Source organism: Ammospiza nelsoni, chromosome 3, assembly GCF_027579445.1.
Source record: "Ammospiza nelsoni isolate bAmmNel1 chromosome 3, bAmmNel1.pri, whole genome shotgun sequence".
Classification (NCBI taxonomy): domain Eukaryota; kingdom Metazoa; phylum Chordata; class Aves; order Passeriformes; family Passerellidae; genus Ammospiza; species Ammospiza nelsoni.
Genome location: NC_080635.1, coordinates 95,140,717 through 95,163,535, shown reverse-complemented (window position 1 = coordinate 95,163,535; position 22,819 = coordinate 95,140,717). Strand labels below are relative to the sequence as shown.

Below are 22,819 nucleotides of genomic sequence, written 5' to 3'. Positions count from 1 at the left end.
CCTGCTTTAAAGAAGTCCTAAACGAGCCCTTTTGTTCCCAAAACAACATAAAAGAAGTTGAGGATTCCTTCTGTTTCCCTTGTGATTCCCTGTATTGCTCACAGTCACTTTTTCAGATTTTGGGAGGAGATCTAGGAAGGGCTCCCTTTCCCTTTCCCTTTCCCTTTCCCTTTCCCTTTCCCTTTCCCTTTCCCTTTCCCTTTCCCTTTTCCTTATGCCTTTGCTTTCCTCCCTTTGTCATTCACTTTCCACTTTTCTTAGAAAGCTTTCAATAGCCAAAAGCACTGAAAGTATAGAATTTCAAATATTATTATCCACTAAAAATGGATGTGAGTTTACATTTTTGAGAAACTGTCTAATTTAATGATCTTTCATTATTTTTCCTAAGGACCCTCATTCAGCACGTAGACTGGACAGAGCTCATTTGAAAAGCAGGTGCTTAGAGACTGGATTTATGCTTTTTATTCAAGATTTTATTGTTATTTACCTCACCCTCTTCAGACTCTGCTGAGAACAGAATTATTAATTTCTGGGTGGGAGATATAAGTAGAAAAGGACCAAGGTTTTGCTTGGGACACCTGCTCTGGGGTACATTGGGTGTGGGTTTCAGAGTGCAGCAGGATGGGTGGTGCATGCAGATCACAATCCCTGTGATTTTGCCTGTTCCCAGGAGTGGATGCTCCAGACTCCTGCACATCTGAGATCCAATATGCTCCCAAAAATGAGAACCATTCTTAGAGTGAAAAACATTCACAATCCATGTAAATTAGCTTCACATGACTACTAGCACCATGTAGGAACGCAACAGTAAAGTCACATTTTCCAGGGAAATCTAAACAAGTCTTAAGCATTCTCTCTGATTTCACATTCCTTTACCTCATTTACTAAATACTTTCCAAAAGATGAATCTGGGGTGCTATAGAGAGATCGTTGCTTCCTGTGTGCAAAGCTGATGCATCTTGGTATGTTTCTGTTTTTCCAGTGTCAGAGGAAAGGTTTCTGTACAAAATGTGTTTGTGCAATTACAAATGATCACATGCATTGAGCAGACCAATGATCTGCTTACTCTATTTACTGTGTCCCTTGCAATCCCATTGTTTGGTAGAGCTAAACATTCTTTTAAAAGAGGAAATTGCATACGCAATGGCAAACACTAAGATACTGACCATTGAAATGTAATGATGTGCCATTATATGGGCACTTTAATAGTTCATCCGAAGAGCTTAGATCCTTTGCATAAAAGTCTGCATTTTAAGTTAACAAAATAATTTATAGCAATAGCAGGGTGTCAGCCTCGAGGCAGTTTGATACTAGAAAGGCGTGGAGCACTTTGCAAGCAAGTTTCAGAACTATCTGCTGACAGATGGGTTTGGCTGTGATCAGCAGCCAGGAGCAGGGCTGTGCTCCACCAGCACTGCTGGCTCGGCAGGGGAATCTCTGCTCACACACCCCGGCTCATCCCAGCTGGCTCTGGGCTTGGAGCTCATTGCACAGCTCGTGCCAGTCCCACTGCACCCCTGCTGAGTCCCAGGTGCTCCTCACCTCTGCACTCCATTGCTAACCCCCACCTCTCCCAGATCAACAGCCCTTCTCTGGTGTCTGCTCTGGCTGTCCCTTTGTCTGGGTTGCCACGCTTGGGCCAGGCTGGCACTGCAAGTGACACATCTTCCTTCATATGTGTTTCCACGGTCCCAGCTCTGAGCACAAAGGTCAGGGATGTCAAGAGGATGTCAGAGAAAGTGCAGTGTAGTAATAGTGAACCTACTCACCTGCACTGGTTAAGTCTGTACCACCATGAGATTTCACAATGAAAGTATTCTCCCATCACCATTTCAACTACTCTGGGTACCACCACTACACTGGTACCAGACCTACAGGGGATATCAGGTAGGATGTCACAGCTAAGGCCAAGCAGGCCTTTAATATCTACAGCTTTTCTTTTACTGCTGAGAAATCACATTATGTGTCTATATAAAAATAGAAAGGTACTTCATATGCTGTTATTTCTCAAGAGTACCTCAACTTTAGGTGACTTCAAAGGCTGGGAAAATTTAACTTGCTCATGAATTTTTTTGTTCACACATTCATTGGGATGAAGTAGTTCAAGAAATGCATTCCTGAGTAAAGCAGCACTTGCAACATTGTGAGAGCAGATAAGAAAAACAAGAAATAAAAGCAGCAGAGGGAATAGATAGGAATCCCAAATTTCAACTCATCTTGAAAATCAGAAATGATACTCTGCATCTAGCATGATTGCCTACTACAGAGAAGAGTAACTGGGAATCAAAAGATGGAATTGGAAATAAATTAAAATTGAATGATGTGCAAATACACTACACATTTCTTTGATAAGCTGCTCTTTTTAAAAATTTTCTAAGTATGCACAGCAATAGATTCCTCTTGTGGATCTTAGAGACTTGTAACAAACTATTGCCTGATTATAAAATTCTCTGTAAACAGAGTTTTGTAACCTTCCCAGCAGACTGTCCCTGCTCTCAGTTGTCTCTTTACCTTCAGTGCAGAAACACATGGAACATTTATAGTGAAGGCAGAGAGCTTGTAACTCTCTCCAAGTTCTCAAACTACAAAAAGCCCAAAAATTACTGTTTGGGCAAAGCAAAGTTTTTCCTAAATTTGTCTTTACTTACATACATGAAAAGGTACACTGTGTGCTTGCCAGACTTTTTTATTTTTTGTTCACAAAAGCTTCAAAGCAGTGAAAATCTTCCATCGCTATTTTTTCTTTTTTTTCCCTTCTTTTGCTTAAGTCAAACTCATTTGGTAAGTCAGACCTGACCTCCATTTCTGCTTACAGTTGTCTGCTCTGAGTGCAACAGATATAAATTGATTGAGTGACATCTTGACAGAACAAGAAAATTTTAATATTTAGGGAGGGAAGAGGCTGATTTTAATTTGCTGCTGAAGATATAATGAGCAAGGTGATCCATTGGGCCTTTTGGAGAAGAGAAATAAAGAAGATGAATGCAGTAAATTCTTGAAACATGACTTTGTAGGAGAAGCCTGAGAAAAATACTTCAAGTTGGACTCTGTGCTGTATCTCAGGCAATACACTTTATATGGCATACGTCATGCACATTAAAAAACTTCATTTGGTGAGCTGCCCTGACAACTGGCCTTGTTCACCTTTGTTCTTATTTAAAACAGGTTGTTGCATGCAGCTGTTAAAGAAACTGTGTGCACACACACGTTTGCACACAGGCTTTTTTATTACCCCTCAGATCTTTCAGAATAAGTCATGCTGCCTAGGTTTTAAATTATTTTTCTGTTTATTGCAGCATGAAAATCACCCTACGTTGGGATCTGCTGCCTTTTGTCAAAGCATGATTCAAAAGTTTGACAAAAGCATTTCTGGCTTTTTTTTTTTTCCTGTTGCACTCTATCCCCTTTCATTTGGTTTTCTGCTTTCTTAGCACTTGTGTGTAACCTCTTGATAGCTGGAAAGCTCAGCATCTCCAATACTGCTGGGATTATTTTAAGTAAAAGTGATTACAGCTGAAGCAGGACGTGCCTGTGTCATGATTATTGCTTCATAGTATGATTTGGTCATATTTTGGGAATAAGCACCAGGAGTCTCATAGAAGCCTCTTGTGGCCCTTCAACAAGAGGGAAGCCAAGGGGAAAGGTGTCCTGGAGCTTAGACAAGCACACTTGGCAGGATGCCCCTTGCTGCCCTCTGTACCCACCATGGTGAGTGCTGGCTGCTTCACCTCCATCAGAGCCCCTCACCAACGCTGTCTGCCTGCTCTGGGCTCCACCCTTGTTCTTCCAAGCTACTTGCTTTTGAGGTGCTAGGTGTTCATGGGGAAAATTAGGTGGAAGAGTGAGCTCAAGTCTTTAAAAGCAGAGAGAACCATGCTTATTTTTAGTTTACCCAGAGAGAATTAATCTTTTGGGAGTGTCTTGGCCTCTTTTGCTCCAGCTGGGTCTAGGATGTGAAATTAATCCTGACTGATTTTCTTCTTTCTGTTGCTTTTGTTTTGTTGGCCTACACCTGTCTCTTTGCTATTCCTCTTTTTTTACAATCCAGGTCCATCAGTTCAGTTCTTGCCCCATTGCTCTCACTCCTGCTGATCTTTCCTGGACATTCTTTTCCTTTCTGTTTCTTCCCACTGACCCTTCCTTCAAGCAAGGTAACCCAGTAACTTGATGGGGTTGAAAGGCACCTGGGTGCTACACCTAAAACTAAAGGTTGTCTGCCTCACTGCTCCACATTTGAAACACCACTAGAATATAGTATTTGACAGAGTGAGTAAAACTAGTGAGAACGGAAAATGAGAGAAAACAGAATCCAAAGAATTCCTGATTCATTTTCACATCAAATCATACAAGTGATAGTGTGTCTGCAGTCACCACAAGAGGGTCACCAACATTGGAAAGTGTGCCAGAAAAAAGAAAAGAGTGACAAAATTTAAAAACTGGATTTAGGAAATAGCATCATTGATATTGTCATCGTTTTTGCATGCAATTGCACGCAATGGGCTGGTCAAGCATGGAGAAGCTCACACAGCTGTACAACAGCAATGCAGCTTGAAAGCAAGTGTCTGTTCAAGTGGAGTCAATATAAAAACTCATCTCTGTCAGTGCAGGGTCTTTTTCAGAAATACTGCCTTTGTGTGCACTTGTCCATATCATATTCAGCCACCTTGGTCACAGTGACCTAAGAATAATACAATCCACACCTATAAAAGCAGAGAAAATAATCTAATGAAGATTCCTTCTTGATTTTTAAATTACTTCCTTGTGAGTGGCATATTATCAATGATTTAGCAAATAATGGATCCTCAGAAAAATTTTCAAATGCTGTAAAAGAGCAGCCAGCAGCTGCTTTTATGATCTAGAGAGGGACCAATAGATTTTAACAACATCAGCATAGAGTAATCCTGGCTGTCATACCACATCCTAATATGCCATGTGCCAGCTCTCAGTCTGAAAGGCTGGGAAGGTATTTCCATTATTTTTGATGCCAGGACCCTCAGCTCTTGCCCTGAACACAAAAGTCCACAGACATTCCACCACATCCATCCCACAGCCCCACCTTTGCTACTGCTTTTTGCCTGTGTACTGGAGGTGCAGCATAAATGGGCACTTCTCTCCTCAAAAAACAACAAAAATAAAACCAAACCAAACCAAACAAAACAAACAAACAAAAAAGCACCAAAAAAACAAACCCACCACAATTGTGAAAAAACACTAAAGAAACCCCCTACACTTAAACAAAGGTTTTTGATTATCACATAGCTATTTACTACAGCTCATGCAATTCTAAGGTTTGCTGATTGCATTAGATTTGTGTCTGTTGAGAGACAATTGGAGAAGAGTCTGTCCTCACAGCTCCCCTCTCCAGCCAATGCACAGGGCCTAGACTCACCCAAGGTTCGAGCCTGCTATTTTAACCTTTTACTTCTAGTTACTTAGAGCAGAATTCAAAAAAGACTCCCATAAATATCTGGAATGCAATCAATGAAGAATTTTAAAAGGAAAATATAAAGAAAACAAACAAAAAACCCAAAAAGTCCCCATTCAAACCCAAACCAAAAATACAGAACCACTGCACATATAAATACGAATGGTCACAGGCATCTGATTTTTGAGCAGATCTGTATTTTGGTTGCCCAGATTTGCTGTTGCACATCCTTGGTAGTCCTGTCATCTTGCCTGAACTGAGCATCATTCTTCACCTGAAATTATTTGGGCTATTTATATTATGAAATACATGTCTTTAAAAGCCAGGGCTTTGTTCTGAGGACAAGAGAGACACAGGCTGATGACAGCTCTTGCACAAGAACAGAACCTGTCAGTGCTTCCATTCAAAGAAACTCTCACTTACTAGCCCCTGTGCATCCCTTGCCACAAAAACAGCATGTGTGGTTTTATTTCTCCCCTCAGTCTGAAATACTTTTAGTTTGCACTACCCCTTTGCAAGATCATATCCTGGCTGTAGCCTGTTGAGTATTTGAACAGCTTAAAAAAAGGACAGGGAAAACTCAGGTTCTGAGATGGAGAGCAAGCAAGGAAAACTGGGCCAGTTTCATACAGTAAGTGGGAATTGGAAGGTGCTGTGCTTGCCTTGGTATTCAAATTTCTTTCTTCCATGTCTGTATTGATCTCTGAATAACTGCAGGACTTAAACAATCTGGCCTTGTTGCTCTCTACTCAGTTATTTAGTCATTAGCTGTTGACTTCCACTGGGCATCCTCACTTAAAAATCACTATTATTTTTTAAAATCTTCTATTGACATAAGTGCAGATGATGCCTCATGCACAAGGAGGCAAAAGCTTACAGCCTTCTTGGTGGAATCAATAGGCAATACTGACCAAAAAGAAGGCAAAACCTAAAAGGCGTAATTTGGCTGTGGAAATTATGTAAAAAAATATAGGAATTAAAACTATTGCTATTATCATTGCTGTTGTTATAATTATTATTGTTATTATTGTTATTATTACTATTATGCTTTATTGTTGTTGTTGTTGTTACAATTGCTATGATGAACCAAAATGCATATATAAGTTATATAAAAATATTATTTTATAGGAAATATGTATTGCTGACAAGTTAATTTTCTGGATTGCAGACTCCCATGCAGAAGCTGTAATTGCACCCAACAAACTGCTGTACGTAACACATTTATATGTGCATGTATAGACTTCTACAGGTACAAGCACACACACATTTCGGAATTCCTACTCTGATTCTATTAATCCCATTAATCAAGAAGAGCTCTACTGACTTCAAAGGAGTCGCAGCAGTGCCAGCTTTGTGCTCATAAAATCCAGCATCAGGATTAATTATTTCCTAAGACCTGAAGAAGAGGGATGCAGAAAGCTTGGGTGAGCTAATGGTGGGCACGGGGCAATGGTGCCCGTCGCTGACAGCGAGTTGGAGCAGCAGCGCTGGTGCTGTCAGCTGGGGACACGAGGCTGTGACAGCAGGACAGGCTCTCCTCTATTGCAGGATGAGCTGTGCCCGTGTCACATGAGCTGTTCTCCAGACTGCCTCTCACTGTGACAGACACTGCTCTGCCCCTGCTGCTTTTGGAAACCACGGCTGTGTCCCAGGCAGTAATTTTCAAAATGGAAAAATGTTGACAGCTATGCATCATTTTAAAACGAGTTAAGTCATCTAGAAAAAGCCTCACATTTAAATGATGAAAGAGAATACATCTATCCCCTTCTGGTTCCTCTGAAAATGAACTTTTTAAATGGAATTGTACAGGAACTTTCATTCTATGATATATGTACTTATCACCAAGAGATACTTTTTCAGCTATGACATAATTGCTATCATCAGAAAAACATTGCTGTCATTCTGCTATAATTTAGCGTCATTTTCTGCTCATTTCTTTATCTTCCCTCATTAAGGCATTACATGTTACTATTAATCATTCCCTAACATAAGCGACTGCATAACAAAGCTGTGTAATTGAATTTTCAGTTTCAGAGCTTAACCAAAATTTTAAAAATATATTTAAGAAAGCTTATTCTTTTTCTCTCATTCAAGTGAAAAAGTGTTTCATGTGGATTTCAGTGAAACATTTTTTTGTTTCAGATCAGTAATTTCATTTCCATTTTTGTCATTTTAAGAAAAGCAGGGGATAGAAGGGACTGTATCTTGGCCCAATTCACCAAACCAACACATGAAAAATCCTCCATTTTTCAGAAGATCAAGTGATCTGCCTGGACCAGTGAATTCCTCTATCTGGGAAATTTGAATACTCAGGCCCTGACCTACAAGAAAATTTTCATCTCTTTGGTGAAAAGAACCCAAAATTATATAAGTGACTTGTAAAAATATAACAATTTTTCCCAGGAAAAATGGGAACAGCCACCCCAAGGAACCAGTGATGTGGCCAGGAAGGCCTCCTCTGAGAGGTGGATTCAGGTCCCAACAAGTTGACAGAAGGATTAAAAGTCTATCATGGTCCAGGTGAGTGGCATAATCACAGGGTTATTTGATATGGTTTTTTGACTAGCTGGTCTTGTGAATTAGGTCACCAGATTTTCTTTGTTGACATTAATAATAGTCTTACACCCATAATGGTATGTCTTAATGAGTTTTTAAAAAGTTAGTTGAAATACTAACTATGGCAACACAATATTATAGTCAGGCACCTACTCAAGTACCTTACAAATATGTGATGAATTACACATTTTGCATTTCTCTGCTCTCACATTTGCACGGGCCTTGGCAAATATCATGGGAATGCTTTGTCTGGATATTTGCATCTCCTGGATTTTTTATTTCTGCCTTAAGAATTCTTCACATGCAAGCCTTAAATAGAAATGAAAACTGAAATTATGCAAATATAAAACTCAGTATTTCTAATCTCCACTGCTGCTGGAGATGCTGCAGGAATGAGAAGTGAGAAGAGATGCACGACTTAGCACCCTGTTGGGGAAAGAAGATGGAGAAAGCATTACATCTGTTTAGGGTTAGGAAAGTTCCATATAGGCTCACTGATTCAGAATAACCTCCCATCACCAAGTCAGATGATGTCCCGAGGTTCTTGATACAACTGATGGAAGTTATCAGACCATACAGAACAGGTCTTGGATATTAGTAGGCCATTAGGGCAGTAGGTCATATACTTCACTAATTAGCCTGTGCACAGGATCTCTGCACAGGTAAACTTGCATTCAAACATAAAGCAAATATCCAACGTGTTCAAGCTCAAGAGCCTGTTATATATTTATGCTTTTAAATAAGTGGTATCTATTTAAATTTTTTAGAAATTCACCGAAACCTGGCATTTCAATGGAAACCTGTTTCTAATCTCTCTGAATGAGGAAGCAATTTTCCCTACATGACCCTGATTCAATTCTTGTTTTCTCTGCCTAAAAAATGACAACTTAAAAAGATGGCCTCAGTAGAGCTGCGAGCTGATATTTATTTCAGTAGTATAATAACTCTGAAACATGCCAAAGGCCTCCTAAATGTTCAAATTGTTACCTATTGCACCCTGGACAGAGTTTGAGTTCGTGAGTAGATTTTGAATGAAGTAATTTTTTCCCCCTGTCTGACCCTGGGAGCATTTGAATTGATGATTTTAGCAAGCAAACTTGCTAGGAATAATGAAGTACATATAGTTTTGTATAATAATTCTCTCTCAAGGGCTGTGAAGCTGATGCCTACTTAGAAAAAATTTTGGAAAAGTAGCTAAAACAACACATGATGCCATTTTATATAATCCCAGAAGTGACTGAAAGACTGGACACTTTTGAGGACTATCCAAGTGTAAAGAGATGGATTTGGATTAGTCCCAGCTAACATTGTGTAAGAATTGCAATACTTTCATATTGTTTCTCCACAGTCAGATGTAACTGTTTGTTCTCTCATTTTCAAATTACCTTTGGAACCATTTTGTTGGAAGCTGGGACCAGATTCATTAGTTAAAACATAAACTTTTAGTCATCTCTGCCTTGCAGTCAGCTAGAGCTGTAAAACAGGACCTGCAAAATGGACTGCCTTCAGATTTATTTAACTGTGCAGAAATTGTATTTGTCATTGCCAGGTTTTTTAATTCATTTCTTTTCATGGACTATCCCAGAATTTCTGATCTGTGACCCTGTGAATATATTATATTGACAGAAAATAACCAGCTTTTTCAAACCATACTGATAGCATGCCAGCCTGAAAAGAACAAAAATGCACTGCTGCCCTTGTCTTCTACATTATAATATTAAAAGTTTGTAGACGCACTTACTGAAAAGCAGACAGAGTGACTCGGTGCTCTAGTAAGGCCAGTAATGTGCAGTAAAATGAGTAACTGCTGTAGGCAATGATGAAGTCCCTTTGGGATGGCTTTTCCTTTTTTTTGGTCTCAATTTGGGAACCAGGACATAGAAAAAATCTCCATATGAGAAAAAAATCCAGAGTACAAATATGGCTAAACACTCTTGTGGGGGGGGAAGAAGATAGCAAAAATATTTCTGTAAAGTAACTTTATTTCCAGACTTACGAGGAATCACCAATAGATTACACTTACACAGGCCAAAATCTGTGTTACATGTTTGGATCCTTTACCTCACCCCAATACTTCTGTATGGGCCTATTCGTACCACAGAATTTGGCTTTATGGTGATAAATCACAGAAATGTATTAGTCCTGAACACTTCATATTTTTGGCTTGATTGCTCTCTAAACAAGTAAATTACTGATGGATACTCTGGATACTCTGCCCTGCTGTCTTCCTGCCAGCTCCTTTATTTTACAGTCTTCATAAAAATCGAGGGAAAACACAAACTGGAAAGGCAACACACTCAAAATCTCCAACCTGTATCACACTCCAGCCTTTACACTTGCTTGGATCCATGAAATGCAGGGAAGCAGAAAGGCGGGCACTTCCCAGTGAAAGGCTTGGTGCTGCCGTCTCGTGGGAAAAGGGAGAAGGGAAGCCTTGGTACTAAAAGCAGAAATGCAAAAAGGGGAGGAAAGGGAGTTTGTAAACTTGTTAACATCAACACTTCCATTTTTGTTTCAAGGGGGCTGTGTGCTTTATTGCTCACAGATCAGTTTCCTTTGCAGGTGATGTGGGCCCAGAATTACATCACCAGCAGAGCAGCCAAGAGCATCTCGGTGCCAGCATGACTGAAGTCCAGAGGAATGTATTATCACAGACCTCCGAGGGCCTTGCCAGTGCATTCCTTGCTGGGGGTGCTGCAGTGGGGAAGGCAAAGAGGAGACAATTTTACGTGAAGACTGAAAGGGAACTTTGTGGGGGAAAGAGCTGGGGTCACAGTCTTGCTGTCTCCTCTAGGCAGATCTAATTATGGTCATGTACTTCAAAAAGAGGGTTTAACTAAAACCAGATTTAGCAGGGCAATGCTTAGGAAGCACAGACTGAATCCTCAGCCTTGCCTTTGAGGAAAATGTGAAATGCTTCAGTGCACTGAGAACACTCACAGTGCTTGTAAAGAATAATTTGAAGCACTGAGGAAAGCAAGAACCAATATTAAATCCTCATCACTTCAGTGAATACAATAAAGTATTCAGCCTTACAATAAAATATATCTGTCCTTTAGCACAGACAATGTGAGATACTGGGTGCACATTTCCTGATCACCATGTGGTGGGGTGACAGAGTCTCAGCAGGCTCAGGGATCATGCTGGAAATGATAAAATGACTCACAAAGCAGTCACATGGATGGATCCCCATAACAGAGCTCCAACAGAGCCTTTCTGCCACATCACACCCTCTGTTTGGCAACCCACTTCTCATCCATATAAAGAAATTACCTGCTCCTTCCTTTTTCAGGCTTTCAGGCTATTTCTTCTATCCATCCTGGATGGCAGGACTGGCTCAGTGGTCTTCACCTTAAGCCTCTTTCTGAACCTTTAAAATCAATGGGAGCTTTGCAGTGCTTTTAACAGGAGCAAAATGTGCTGTCAACCAACAGGATTAAAAGAAGGGCACAAGAAAAAATTTTCGGAGATTAGCACCTCTAAAAATGTCAGCATTTAAAACCTCATCTCCTAGGTCAATCAAAACATCAAAGAAATGCTGAGATTGCAAAGATCTCTACCCATTTCCACCAGAAAAAAAAAAAACCCTGCTGATCAAATGAAAAAGTTCATATTTAATAAGCTAAAGATTTCCCCCAACCCTGCCCCCAGGTCCCTAAAGGGAAGGCAGGAGGGCTGGGACTAGGCAGCACAGAGAACAGCCAAGTACCATTTCATGTTAAGCCTGCTTTATACAAGAATTTTTGGGGTCATGAAGTACCAATAGCTGGTTTAGCTGTGCCCAGCTTAGCCCAAAGTCACGCCACCAGCTCCCTCCCCAAAGCACAGCTGAAGTTCATGAGGGTGCCTGTGCTGGGAAGACATTTTATCCCTGGGGCTGCTGATGCCTGCTCTGCTGCTCTCCAAGTGCCCCCTGCAAGCCACAGCACCAATGCAGTTCTGACCAGACCCTTCATTCTCCACCTCTCAGACCAGAGACTCCTTACACCACCATCTTTCATCCAAGTCTTTGAGGGGGCCTGGGGGCCTTCAGCTCTTCCCCATATTCCTCAGCCTCCTCAGGAGGCTCCAGGAAGATGTCTGTTCTGCATTCCCCCGAGTCAGAGATACCCAAGCACAGCTTGATGTTAGAGAAACAGGAGCTGAGGTGGGCAAGCATTGAAAGGGGAAATTTGATGGCACAGAAAAATAGAAAATACTCTGCATAACTTTCAAACATCATTAGATACTATTACAGCATACTATAGGGAAATTTGCAAAATGCTTCAGCCACCATGTCTGTAGAAGCACCCTCCACTAAAAGTACCAGATTTCTTTCATGGCCACCTGGCAAATGGTCATCACTACTCTTTTCCTGTAACATGCAAACCTTTGCCACAATCTTTCTTCAGGTCAGTTGCACTTGGTCTTGCAGAGCCAACAGCAAAAGTGAGGCCATTCAGCCTTCTCCATTTACCCCCACATCCCCAGCTGTCTACATTTTGAATATCCCAGTGCACAATTTTCTCTTTTTCATATTTTTCACGCATCATTATTTTTGAGAAATCATGTTTTCCTGTTACTTCCTTCCTGTATGAGGCTGGCCTAATAATTAGTCACTCATAGGAACTGTTTGCTTTCGTAGCATGTTGTTGTAGATGGATTAGAGATAATGTATGAAAGCGCATGTAAAAAAATGTTCCAAAGTAAATACATTAACAGAGTGTTAGACATACGTTAGAACTGAGGCATATTTCTTTCTTAAAGAATCCCCTTTTTGCTTTGTTCAAACTTTCACAAGACAGCAAAAGCAGATGTGGCTTGCAAAAGTTGATGTAGACAACAATGGTTTGGGAAGATGGATAAAATGCTGTGAGGAAAGAAACTGCTGAAATTACTTAGAGCCAGTGTAGAAATTATTACTTCTCTCATTGTAGCAGACTGCTGGGAGATGGCCATCCTGCAGCACTGTTCTTCCTCTGGCTCACCCTGTCTCATTAACATTATAACTGCGAGGGCAGCAGAGTGGCTGACGGGCAAAGTTCAATTCTGTGTCCCTTTTTGTTTTCATGGAGACTACAAGTCTGCTCAGCTCTTAATAAAATAACCCTCAAAGTACCACAGTAAAATGAATTATATGTATAGTGGAGCTTATAAAACAAGAATGCCTTTGCAGGACCTTAAAAATGCCTTTGGGCAGGTCAGTTCTCTGTCCCAATATGTAGACAGAGTATGAGATTTTTGTATGCTTTAATCTGTTGCAACTTAATTTTTCCACTTCAAACTTTCTTTTTGACAAAATCTATTGCCACTTTGGGGCTTTCCTAAGAAGTCATCCTATCACCCTCTCTTTCACTGTGAATATAGCCCTCAAACAATACTACTTCTAGTTTTTAATATCTACAAAGACGTGGGTGCAGCCTCAGTTTCATGTGCAGTCAGAAAACAAAGGTAAGAAATTGAGATTGTTTAAGACTTTATGCTTAACAAGTAAGCCCATCCTGATTTTGCCAGTCTGCTCTGCAAGTGGTCTGAGAGGAGGAACCTGAAGAGGGAGGTACATGCATCTTGGTTTTCTATGTTTAGCTGCATGTCATGTTCTCTCTGCTTGGCCACTACTATCTTGAAACAAATTAGTGTCATAGACAAACAAAGTGGAATAAATAGCAAACATCAGATTTCTAGTGCTACTCAACATAAATCAAAAGGGCTTCAGCACTGCAATTATTGCCCTGCAGCCACCTGTACAGAGGCACTGATGAATAAAGCCAGTGGATTTAGTTGCTCTTAAAGATCTGCTTTCAAGAGAAATTCAAATTCAAATTCAAATTTTCCTTTTCTTATTGCTGTTTCTCCAAAAATTGTAGAATGTAGAAAACTTGAAGTTTGAGAGAGCAGGAAGGGTAAGAGAAAATGACCACAGATTTGGGACATGGTATCTTAGTGGCAAGACATAAAGCTCTTGAATCACTTCATTAAAGGAAGTCAATTCAACCCAGGTCATAATAGTAGACTATTTAGTGGCTTTCACACATTGAGAGGGAATAATAAGAAGGCAACAATTGTCAAATTAATGTGTATATTAAAATATAAGGACAAATGTAAATAGTATTTTAATACCACTTTTGTGTCCACACATTTTATGTGTCTACACATACATGGATATTCAGTATCAAGACAAAATGTCTTCTATGAGAATCAGATGTGAAGTTGCTCCTTACTTGAAAATACAACATCTTTTATTCTTAAAGCATATTTATTTTTACATTTTTTCCTTTTCTATTGTGAGAATCAATTTCCTAAGATGCGGAAGCATTTTTGTTCTTTAAAGTTTGCCAATCAACCCAAGAAAGTAAAGACAGAATAAAACCAAAACCTATTAAACCAGGAAATACGGTCACTGTAGCTCATGTGCCACCTACTCAAAGTTGGCACTGAACTGAGTTCAGGAAATACACTAAACAGTTTTGTTCCTGGCTTTTTGCAAATGTCTGCCACAAGCCTGTGGTTTCCTCAAAAGCATTTCTTCTTTGAACTTGCCTTAAGTATTTTTCTTAGAGCTGTTTTTAAGAAAAAAAAAAAAAAAAGAAAAAAGAAAAACCCAACAAAAAAACCATCATGGATTGATTTCAAGCAGTTTGGTATAAGCACAAAAATTTCATATTGACAAACTGAGGCTGTTACTGGTGCTCAGTCTTCAGCTAAGGTAAGTGATATCTTTCTTTTCTTAGAGACACAGAGAACAAATTACTCATCCAACAAGCAGGATAAACACTCAGAAAAAAGAAATTTGGGGTGTATGGGACTGTGAGATAACCACTGCAGATAGTCCATCACAGGCTGGGCACATTTTATGAGCATGATAATATTTTCTTCCAGATAACTTGCCTGAGGCATGTGTCTTCAAACTATGAAAAAGAATGCAGATGGTTTGTGACTTTGCAAGCCTAAAAGCAAAGGGCATGGCAGAGTCCCACCACTGGTGTGCCAGTATCCTCATGTGTGTTGTGGTTTTCCTTACCCTGCCCTCCTGCTGTGACAACAGTGCTCTGTCCCTCACAAACTCAGCACTTAGCTAAGCAAGCCATTCCCAAACTTAGCCAACACAAATAACATCTGATCAAAAGCTACCTGGAGGTGAACCCAAAATGGCCATGACTAATTCAAAACAAATTTGTTTCTTAAGTCAAGCTCACACTGCAGGAACATTCAGCGGTATTCCTCCAGCTCCAGACTTGCACAGTAACGTGTGTACAAATGACAGGAGTGGACCAACATTTACAGATGTTTTACACAAAAGTTCAGTGTCATTTAAACACAGAAATTCCTGGCTATGTCACCGCTGAAGGGACAAGCACTGGGGTTGGTCTTTCACTCACCTCTCCCGCTCCTGTTCCAAGAGGTTGGTGAAGTCATCGCTCTTGTTCATGTAATCTGTGTGTTTGTGTTTCTCATTCTCCAGCTCGTAGACGGTGCGACGATGGCACTTCTCTGCCAGCAGGAGCTGCTCCAGCATGCGCCGGTACGTCTCCTTCTGCTTTTCTTCAAGTCTGTCCAGCTGGATTGGAGGAAGGGAGAACAGACTGTTTTAAAGGTCTCCTTGCTTACTTCATCTGATTTATTGACCAACAATGTTGTGTTTGGTAAATGCAAGTCCCGTAATTATATGTCTTGGGTTTTACATGAAGCAGTGACTAGAAATAAGAATAACTGCCCTGTGAAAGTAATGATTTATTTGGATGACATATCAGCAATAAACATTTGCACAGTTTTCAGATGCACAAAGGACAGAATTTCACTCAGCTTTAGGGTAACAAATAATATTGTTGCAGTGCTGTATTTCCCCTGTGGTGAGGTGCTGTGCACGCTTTCTTCATTTCACTGGGAAAAAGCTGTAACTCAGAACTCAGAGCCTGGGAGCCTGAATTCACACACCTGTGTGGGACTGGACACGTGCATGAAGAGCATAAAGTGTAATTTGAAGGCTGAAATTTCAGTTACACATCTTTAACACACCTGTAACTCTGCTCAGATAAAAGACCCAAATTATTTAGATTCTGTCCAGATGCAGTTTTACATTACCAAATGCAATTAAATATAAGCCTTAGGAATTTCCCCTCAGCCTGTTTTTTGACAGAAATTCTCTTTATTTATTCACAACCTTTTACCCTCCTTGTCCTCTGCATTTTTTATTAATTTAATATGCCAACTATTATTCAAACAAACAGGAAAAAAAAAACAAACAGGAAGGTGTGTCTACAAACTTGCCAGAGCACTCCAAATCCATCAAGGCTATTCATGTTGCTCCTTTTGCTATTTCTTGGGTGCAGATGGCCAACTCCAGCCTCCTCCCTGCCAAAGCAGCCCTCAGCCCATTCCCAACCCTTGCCCTGTGAGAATTTCATCTTCCTCAGCCCCAGCTGCCCTGGGCTGCTGTTGTTTCACATCATATCTCGGTAAACTGAGGGAAATAAGAGAGCAGGAGGACCATGGCAGTTTGGTCTCCAGAAGCTGACCATAGCAGTCAAAGTGAAAAAATCATTGCATTTTATTAAAGAGCCAGGTTGGATTCAGCTTTTCAGAGTAGATTTTTGCACTTAGCTTTTCTACTTTATTTCAATGTAAGCCTTGTGAATCTGCACATGACAAAAGTTTTACATTGAGGTTCCTGTCAAATTTTCAGCTTCTTTGAAAAAAAAGCCTTGCTAAACTCTTTTAATCTTGTTTGAGAGGATTTTATGCATGCTCTCACATACTATGGTTTGATTTCCTTATTTACTAACATCCCAAAAATTCCAGGAGATGCTCCAATGAGAATACACAGTACAGAAATATCCCATGGTAGACACAACTCCTGGTGAGCAAATTAAATGTTCTAATTAGATGAACTTTGTTGTTGCATGTTCCTTCCCCATGACCTGGACTGTTATGAAACTATGAACAGGAGCAATGGCTGTTTATTTTGGCATTCAGTCTGGCCTCAGACATTCTCAGGTCTACTCTAATTCTCAGGTCTACTTGACATTCATTTATTGCTTAAATTTTAAAGCTAGGAGTCCTGTAAGTCTCCTTTAGGGGCTGAATTGACTTTACAGTCCTAGAGTTTAAGTGATGTAAAATGAATATGGATTTATGATCCCATAAATATGTTCAAAGTCAATCTCCAAAGGTCTTCTTTTCTTAACTACCCTCATGACAGTGTTCAAGTATGCCAAGAAAATCAAGGAGTAGTTACCAGTGCTGTGAGCAGTAGAGGTTGAAGCCTGTAATTGAAAGGAATTTAAAAACTAGAAATTTAACACTCAAAGATTTTGGTCTTGCTTAACAGCACCAGCCCTTGGAAGAATAAAACCTCTTTATGGTTTGTGTTCAAATCCAGTGACTTCGCTTACAAATTATTCTGCATATGAGTGAGCAAGATTTTGTTTTCAGTGTACAAATCCTGTGTAATCCTCTTGCACGCTTTGAATACATCCAAAATATATGGAGTCTCACTTCTGGTTAGGCTTCCCCCTGCACATACATAATAATCAAGAAGTTGTTACCTCTGAAATTGGTTTCTCATAGACGTCTTCCCCTACAGACTTTTCTTGGGCAAGGATGGCATCCCTGTGCAGCACTCGAAGCACGTGCTCTGGAGTTGCAGACCCATAATGAGCTTCTAAAACTTCGGGTTTGGTTTTCTCTGTCTTCAGCATGTGGATCACATCCTCCCTTGCCTGTAATAGTGCAAATCACTGTCATGAGTCAACCTATTAACCAAGAGGGAACCTGGGGAAAATAGAGGCCTTTCATATGTACAGACTGCATACACAAAAATAAAATAAATTAGAAAAATGACAGGCTGTCAATGCAAATATAAAAATGTTGGAAAATCTCAGATTAAACATGATCAGTCCAATACAAATTTAAGGGATGAATTATTCTGTTCCTGTATGACATTACATTTGAATGATATGAATTTTTATCTGAGTTGCAACTATAGCCAGAGAACATCATTATTCTTCATAAACTGGATTTTGGTTGTTGCCCATGGTGTTCCCTGAAGGGACAAGGAAATGAGGAGAACAAGCAGCACAAGTGAGCTGAACTAATATTTCTCAGATAGTTACCTCCTATTCACTCCCTAACTGAATTTGTGGCTAAATACTCTTTTCAAGTAACCTTTAAAATAATTTTTCTATTTTTTTTTTTTAAACAAAACCCTAGACATTGCAGACGCCAGCTAACGAGACAGGGTAAGTCTGAGCAAATCCTCCCAGCCATGGAGGAGGGCTGTGCTGCTGGAGCAGGGGCTGGGAGCAGGGGTGCACCTGTGGCCAATGGCAGCCAGGTGGAAGCTCCCCAGTTCCAGCAGCAGGAGCAAACACCTGGGCATGACCAGACAGCTCTGCAGGGCCACGGGGCTACGCACAAGGAGCACTTTAGGGCTGTGCTGTGGATAAACACTTAAGCCCGGGCTCTGTTTCTAATGATACTTGCCAACACCTGTTAAGCCATCTGTAAACTGGGGGCAGGGCACCTGCTTGTCTTCCAAGGCATGTTTATGAGGCCATAGTCCAGGGAGGGACTGTAAAACCTACAGGTTTTTGGTGGTCAGAGGGGAGCTCCTGGATTTCCCTAGAGAGCATCTTTCCCACAAGAGCAAATGGATGGGGGAGCAGAAGAGGATGGGCATTTTTCTCTTGCCTGCCTTTCTGACAACCCATGTGAGCTTGGGAAGTAAATTAAGCACTAAGGAAAGGTTCAGACATTTTAGGAAAAAATTCTTTACAAATCCTGCCCCTGTGTAAGCAATGACTGTTTTAAGATTTATGAACTGACCAACTCTTCATGCTTTTCCATGCCGTTCATAACAGCATTCAATTCATCCCTGTAGCAAATCTTAAATCTTCACCCAGAACCTCAGAGGCACCACAGCTCAACAAAACTACTTGATTTTAAAATGAGTAAGAAAATAATTTTGGGAAATGGTAAAGATCCTTTAATTTTTTTTTAATTTAAAACAGTCTAACATGAAAATAAGTAATGAACTTCAGGCAAAGATCATGTCATCTAATTAAGAACTAGCCCAATATATATAAAATTATGCATAACATTTTGTAACCTGAAGTAAAATATTTGCACTTGTCTGCAAGATACAAAATGCAAATTGGAATGGTATTAATCTTATTTCAAAATGAGAGCAGGAAAGGTTCATCACTCATGGATGTTACAACTGAGTGAATTATGTGAGCTAGTCCCAAAGAAAGACAGAAGAGCAGGTACACCTCACTACATCACATCCTAAGACTGTGCCATTCTCAATACCGGAAAAGTGTTGTTTTAGGCAGGTTCTTGACAGGTTTGTGAATGCATTACATTTCTCTATCCCTGTGGAAATAACAGATGTCTTATTGTCTTCATCACCATGAGGCCAATGCTTCTATATTGAAGAAAAGCCTTTAAAAAGTCCAGTAGGATAGCATGGGAGTATGCAGGGATTCCTAAATGTCCAGATTTTATGATGTGTTGTCTTAAGCCCTTTTAGGAAGAGGCAGTGCTGAGGCCATGAGGTTCATCCTGTCCCAATGAACTAATTTGGTATCTTGCTGTGTGCTTCCCTGGGCCACAGGCAAAGGGAGCACCAACACAGAGGGACGGGGATGAGGGAGCAGCTCCCTTTTACCCTCTGCACCAAGGGACACAACCAATCATGTTGAAATGTTTTTTTGTTTTGATTCTGAGCACACAAAGCTTCATACCCCACACAGCCCTTTCCTCAGGGACAAGCACATCTCAGACCCTGTTTGGGAGGGGAGGAGAATGAATTCATTCTCTCACGTTGGAACTGTGGGGCCTTGGACGGCAAAATTAAACACTGGCAGGGCTGGGCAGAGCAGACAGAGACAGCTCAGGACTGGGGATTTAACACTGTGAATAGGCAGAGCAAAGAGCTGGACTCCATTCCCTGCAGTGGTTATTTGATACAGAAATAGCTGTGCAGGCAGCTGCTCTGCCCAGCAAGTGCCCCTGCCCTGTTCAGTTGTGCACTGCCTGACTTTCTCTCAGGCCTCATTAGTCTGTCATCACTCACTGTTCAAATGGAGCAACTTTAGCACAAGGGAGTAGGAATAAGAGCCCCTGAAACAGCTAAGAGTGTCCCTGCTAACTGAGAAAGGCTTCTGGATGCTGCAGGTTTGGGTCCCCCAAAAGCCAGAGGGAGCCAAGCCAGGGGAATGGATGATGCTGAATGGAGGAACTGACAACCCAAGAAGAAAAATAGGTGCCCAAGCTCAGTTCAGAACTTTGAAGAAAAAAACCCATTCATTACTTCATCTTAAAAGGGAAGCAGTGATGTGCCTAGCTCCAAGGGAACGGGGCAGGACAGTCAGCACCAAACAGCCCTTGCTCAGCCCATGGGAGGGTACCTAGCCCAGAATCAGGCTGGGTGGCACCATGCCCTGTCCTATACCTTTCTTGGGTACCCCACACTCTGCTGGCATTAATGGGGCAGGCTGCCTTTTGCCTTTTCTGGGCTCAGCCATTTCTCCTATCCTTATCTTCTCAAGGGTATCGGTTAATTCGCCAAGGACTTTGTTTCAGTTGTGATAACAGCTTGTGAAAAACAAATGACAAACAGACACACAGGTTGCTAGGAAGCATTGGACCAAAAAGGGAACCTAATGCTAATAATAAACTGGAGACAAATTTGCTTTTATTTGGTCAGAAACAAGCTCCATCACAGGGAGATTCTGAAGGGCAGCTGACCTAGGTCAGAGAGACATCCAAGCAACATCCATCAGCTTGGGGTTTGTGAATTCCAGTCAGTCTCTCTGAAACCCCTCAGGATGATATAGAGAGAAGGAGCTGAAACAGCATGCCTGTGTATCTTGTGATTTCATATTTCTCCAGATGACCAATTTTCCCCTGAAACAACTGAAAGAGAGGTCAGGTAGGGGTGTTTTTTTCCAATGTGTAGTGATCTGCAGGAAGCAGACCATCTGCAGAGGAGCACTGGGGCTACTTCAAAATCCATACCTGTGAATTTTGAAGTAGCACACCTTTGAGCATGAGAGACTCAAAGTGGGGGTCCCTAGCTAAGAAGAGGGAGTTTTCAGCAAGCTGTTTCTACTGGTGGAAATCTACTGCTGGTGCCTCTTGCCCCAAAGTGCAATCCTGTTTTGTGTAAATCATAAGCTAGGACACAAACACAAGGAAGGTATTTCAAACTGTGAGTAAACTTGTGTATAAATCCCAGAGAACAGTTTTTAGCTGTTTTGGTAGAAGGAACATGATTTTTGGTGCAGGAAAATCATCTCTCAAGTCCTGCTTTTGTTTTGTTTTGTTGGTGCTGTGATGAGAAAGAGCATCCAGGCTTGAGAAGACTGCATATTGCAACAGCTTGTAACACAATGAAACTTATTTGCAAAAGTCCAGAAGACTGCAATTAGTCAGAAAAGCTCTTTTAAGTCAAAATATGGAATTTAAAAAAATTTACTTTTATTAGTTTTTCATTACTTCAATTGTCCTAGAGAAAACACTGAGCTACCTTTCTGTCTATATTGTTAAGGTTGTGAATTCTTGAAAATAAAGATACCTTTCCATTAATGAAGTGTCCCAGGCACCAGATTCTCTAAGCAGTAGGAGCAATAAAGACAGATTAAAGATGTACTCATTTAACTCCTTCGGTTGCTCCTGCTGATAGAAGAACTGTAAAGTTGAACTATGTCTAAGCTTGTTTTATGCTTACTGGAGGTGCCAAAATCTAAAGGCTGATGACCTCAGCTCTTGAGCACGCCATGGATGGCCTGAGGTGCTGGGGAGCACTGCTGTCCCACAAAATTTTGCCTGCTCTCCTTTCCCTCCCCTCTATTCCCCACTCATGAGTGCACTTACCAAAGAGATGGGGTCTGTGTTACTACCTGGGAAATCCAAGACAATGCTCCCCTTCTCTCATGAGTGCACACTGCTTGCCCAGATGGAAGGCTGGCACTCACTTTTTGGCAGAATAAAGGAGAAGGACTTTGTTGTGCTCACCGAATGAGCGGAGCAGGGGGCCGTGTTCCAAACCTCGCCTTACTACACGCCTAGTAAAATATTTAAAAGATATAGAAAGGATGTAAAGAGGTTCCTGCATAAAATTGAAACCATTTAGGAAACAATAGCATGACTCTGCTGCTTGTAAAAGGGGTCTGGCAGCCTAGCAACCAGATTCTTGGTCAATGGAAAGACTGTTACGCGAGCTGGGCGTTCAGACGTGCCTCTTCCTCATGCCCTGCCCTGCCAATTTACTACAGCCCTCTCTCCCCATTCCCACAGTCTTTGGCCTCTCCCATGAGCCAGCTGACAAAACTCAGCACCCACTAAACGGGGAATTTTTGCCACAGGCCATTTGTCACCTGGGAAATGGGACTGAACTGATCAAACTCGTTTCATATAAGGCATCTAGTAAATCGGGGGAAAAGATCCAATTGTGTTCAAGATGGGTTGAATGGAGTTGAAGCAATCACTATTTTACACTGTCAGGTGTAAAACCCAGCTCAAGATCATTTGCCAGTACATGTCTAAACTCTTCTTCTGATTCTTTTTCCTAAGTAGCCTTCCTGCAAATTCATAGTTTGTATCTCTCAAAATCAGTTACTGGTACCTATTACCTTCATAGCTCCACCTCTGGAGTCATCTAACTACTTTAGAAAAATCTCTATATTTCAGTAACATGACAACAATCCTCTTAATTAGATGAAAGAAATTTTGAAAATTCAGGAACAAGAGTAGCATTTACGGGAAATGCAATTATGTAATATTTTAGCAACCTGATATTTCCAGCTTTTGAATATTTCTTTTCTGGTTATGAAGACACTTTATTATACCTACACA

At 40.9% G+C, this 22,819-nt stretch overlaps 1 protein-coding gene across 4 annotated transcripts in view; it reads right to left on the bottom strand.

Annotated features, from left to right (window-relative positions):
• The window catches only part of FILIP1 (filamin A interacting protein 1), a 105,703-nt gene that overhangs the window by 28,659 nt on the left and 54,225 nt on the right, over positions 1-22,819 (bottom strand). For 3 of the 4 annotated variants that reach the window (XM_059469686.1, XM_059469687.1, XM_059469688.1), the window contains exons 3-4: positions 17,506-17,679; positions 15,340-15,518 (exon numbers count right to left, since the gene is read on the bottom strand). In XM_059469686.1, the coding sequence (XP_059325669.1) occupies positions 15,340-15,518; positions 17,506-17,679 (353 nt within the window). Of the gene's footprint in view, positions 1-11,254; positions 11,403-15,339; positions 15,519-17,505; positions 17,680-22,819 lie in introns of those variants that run through there. The other variant, XM_059469692.1, reaches the window with a different exon arrangement.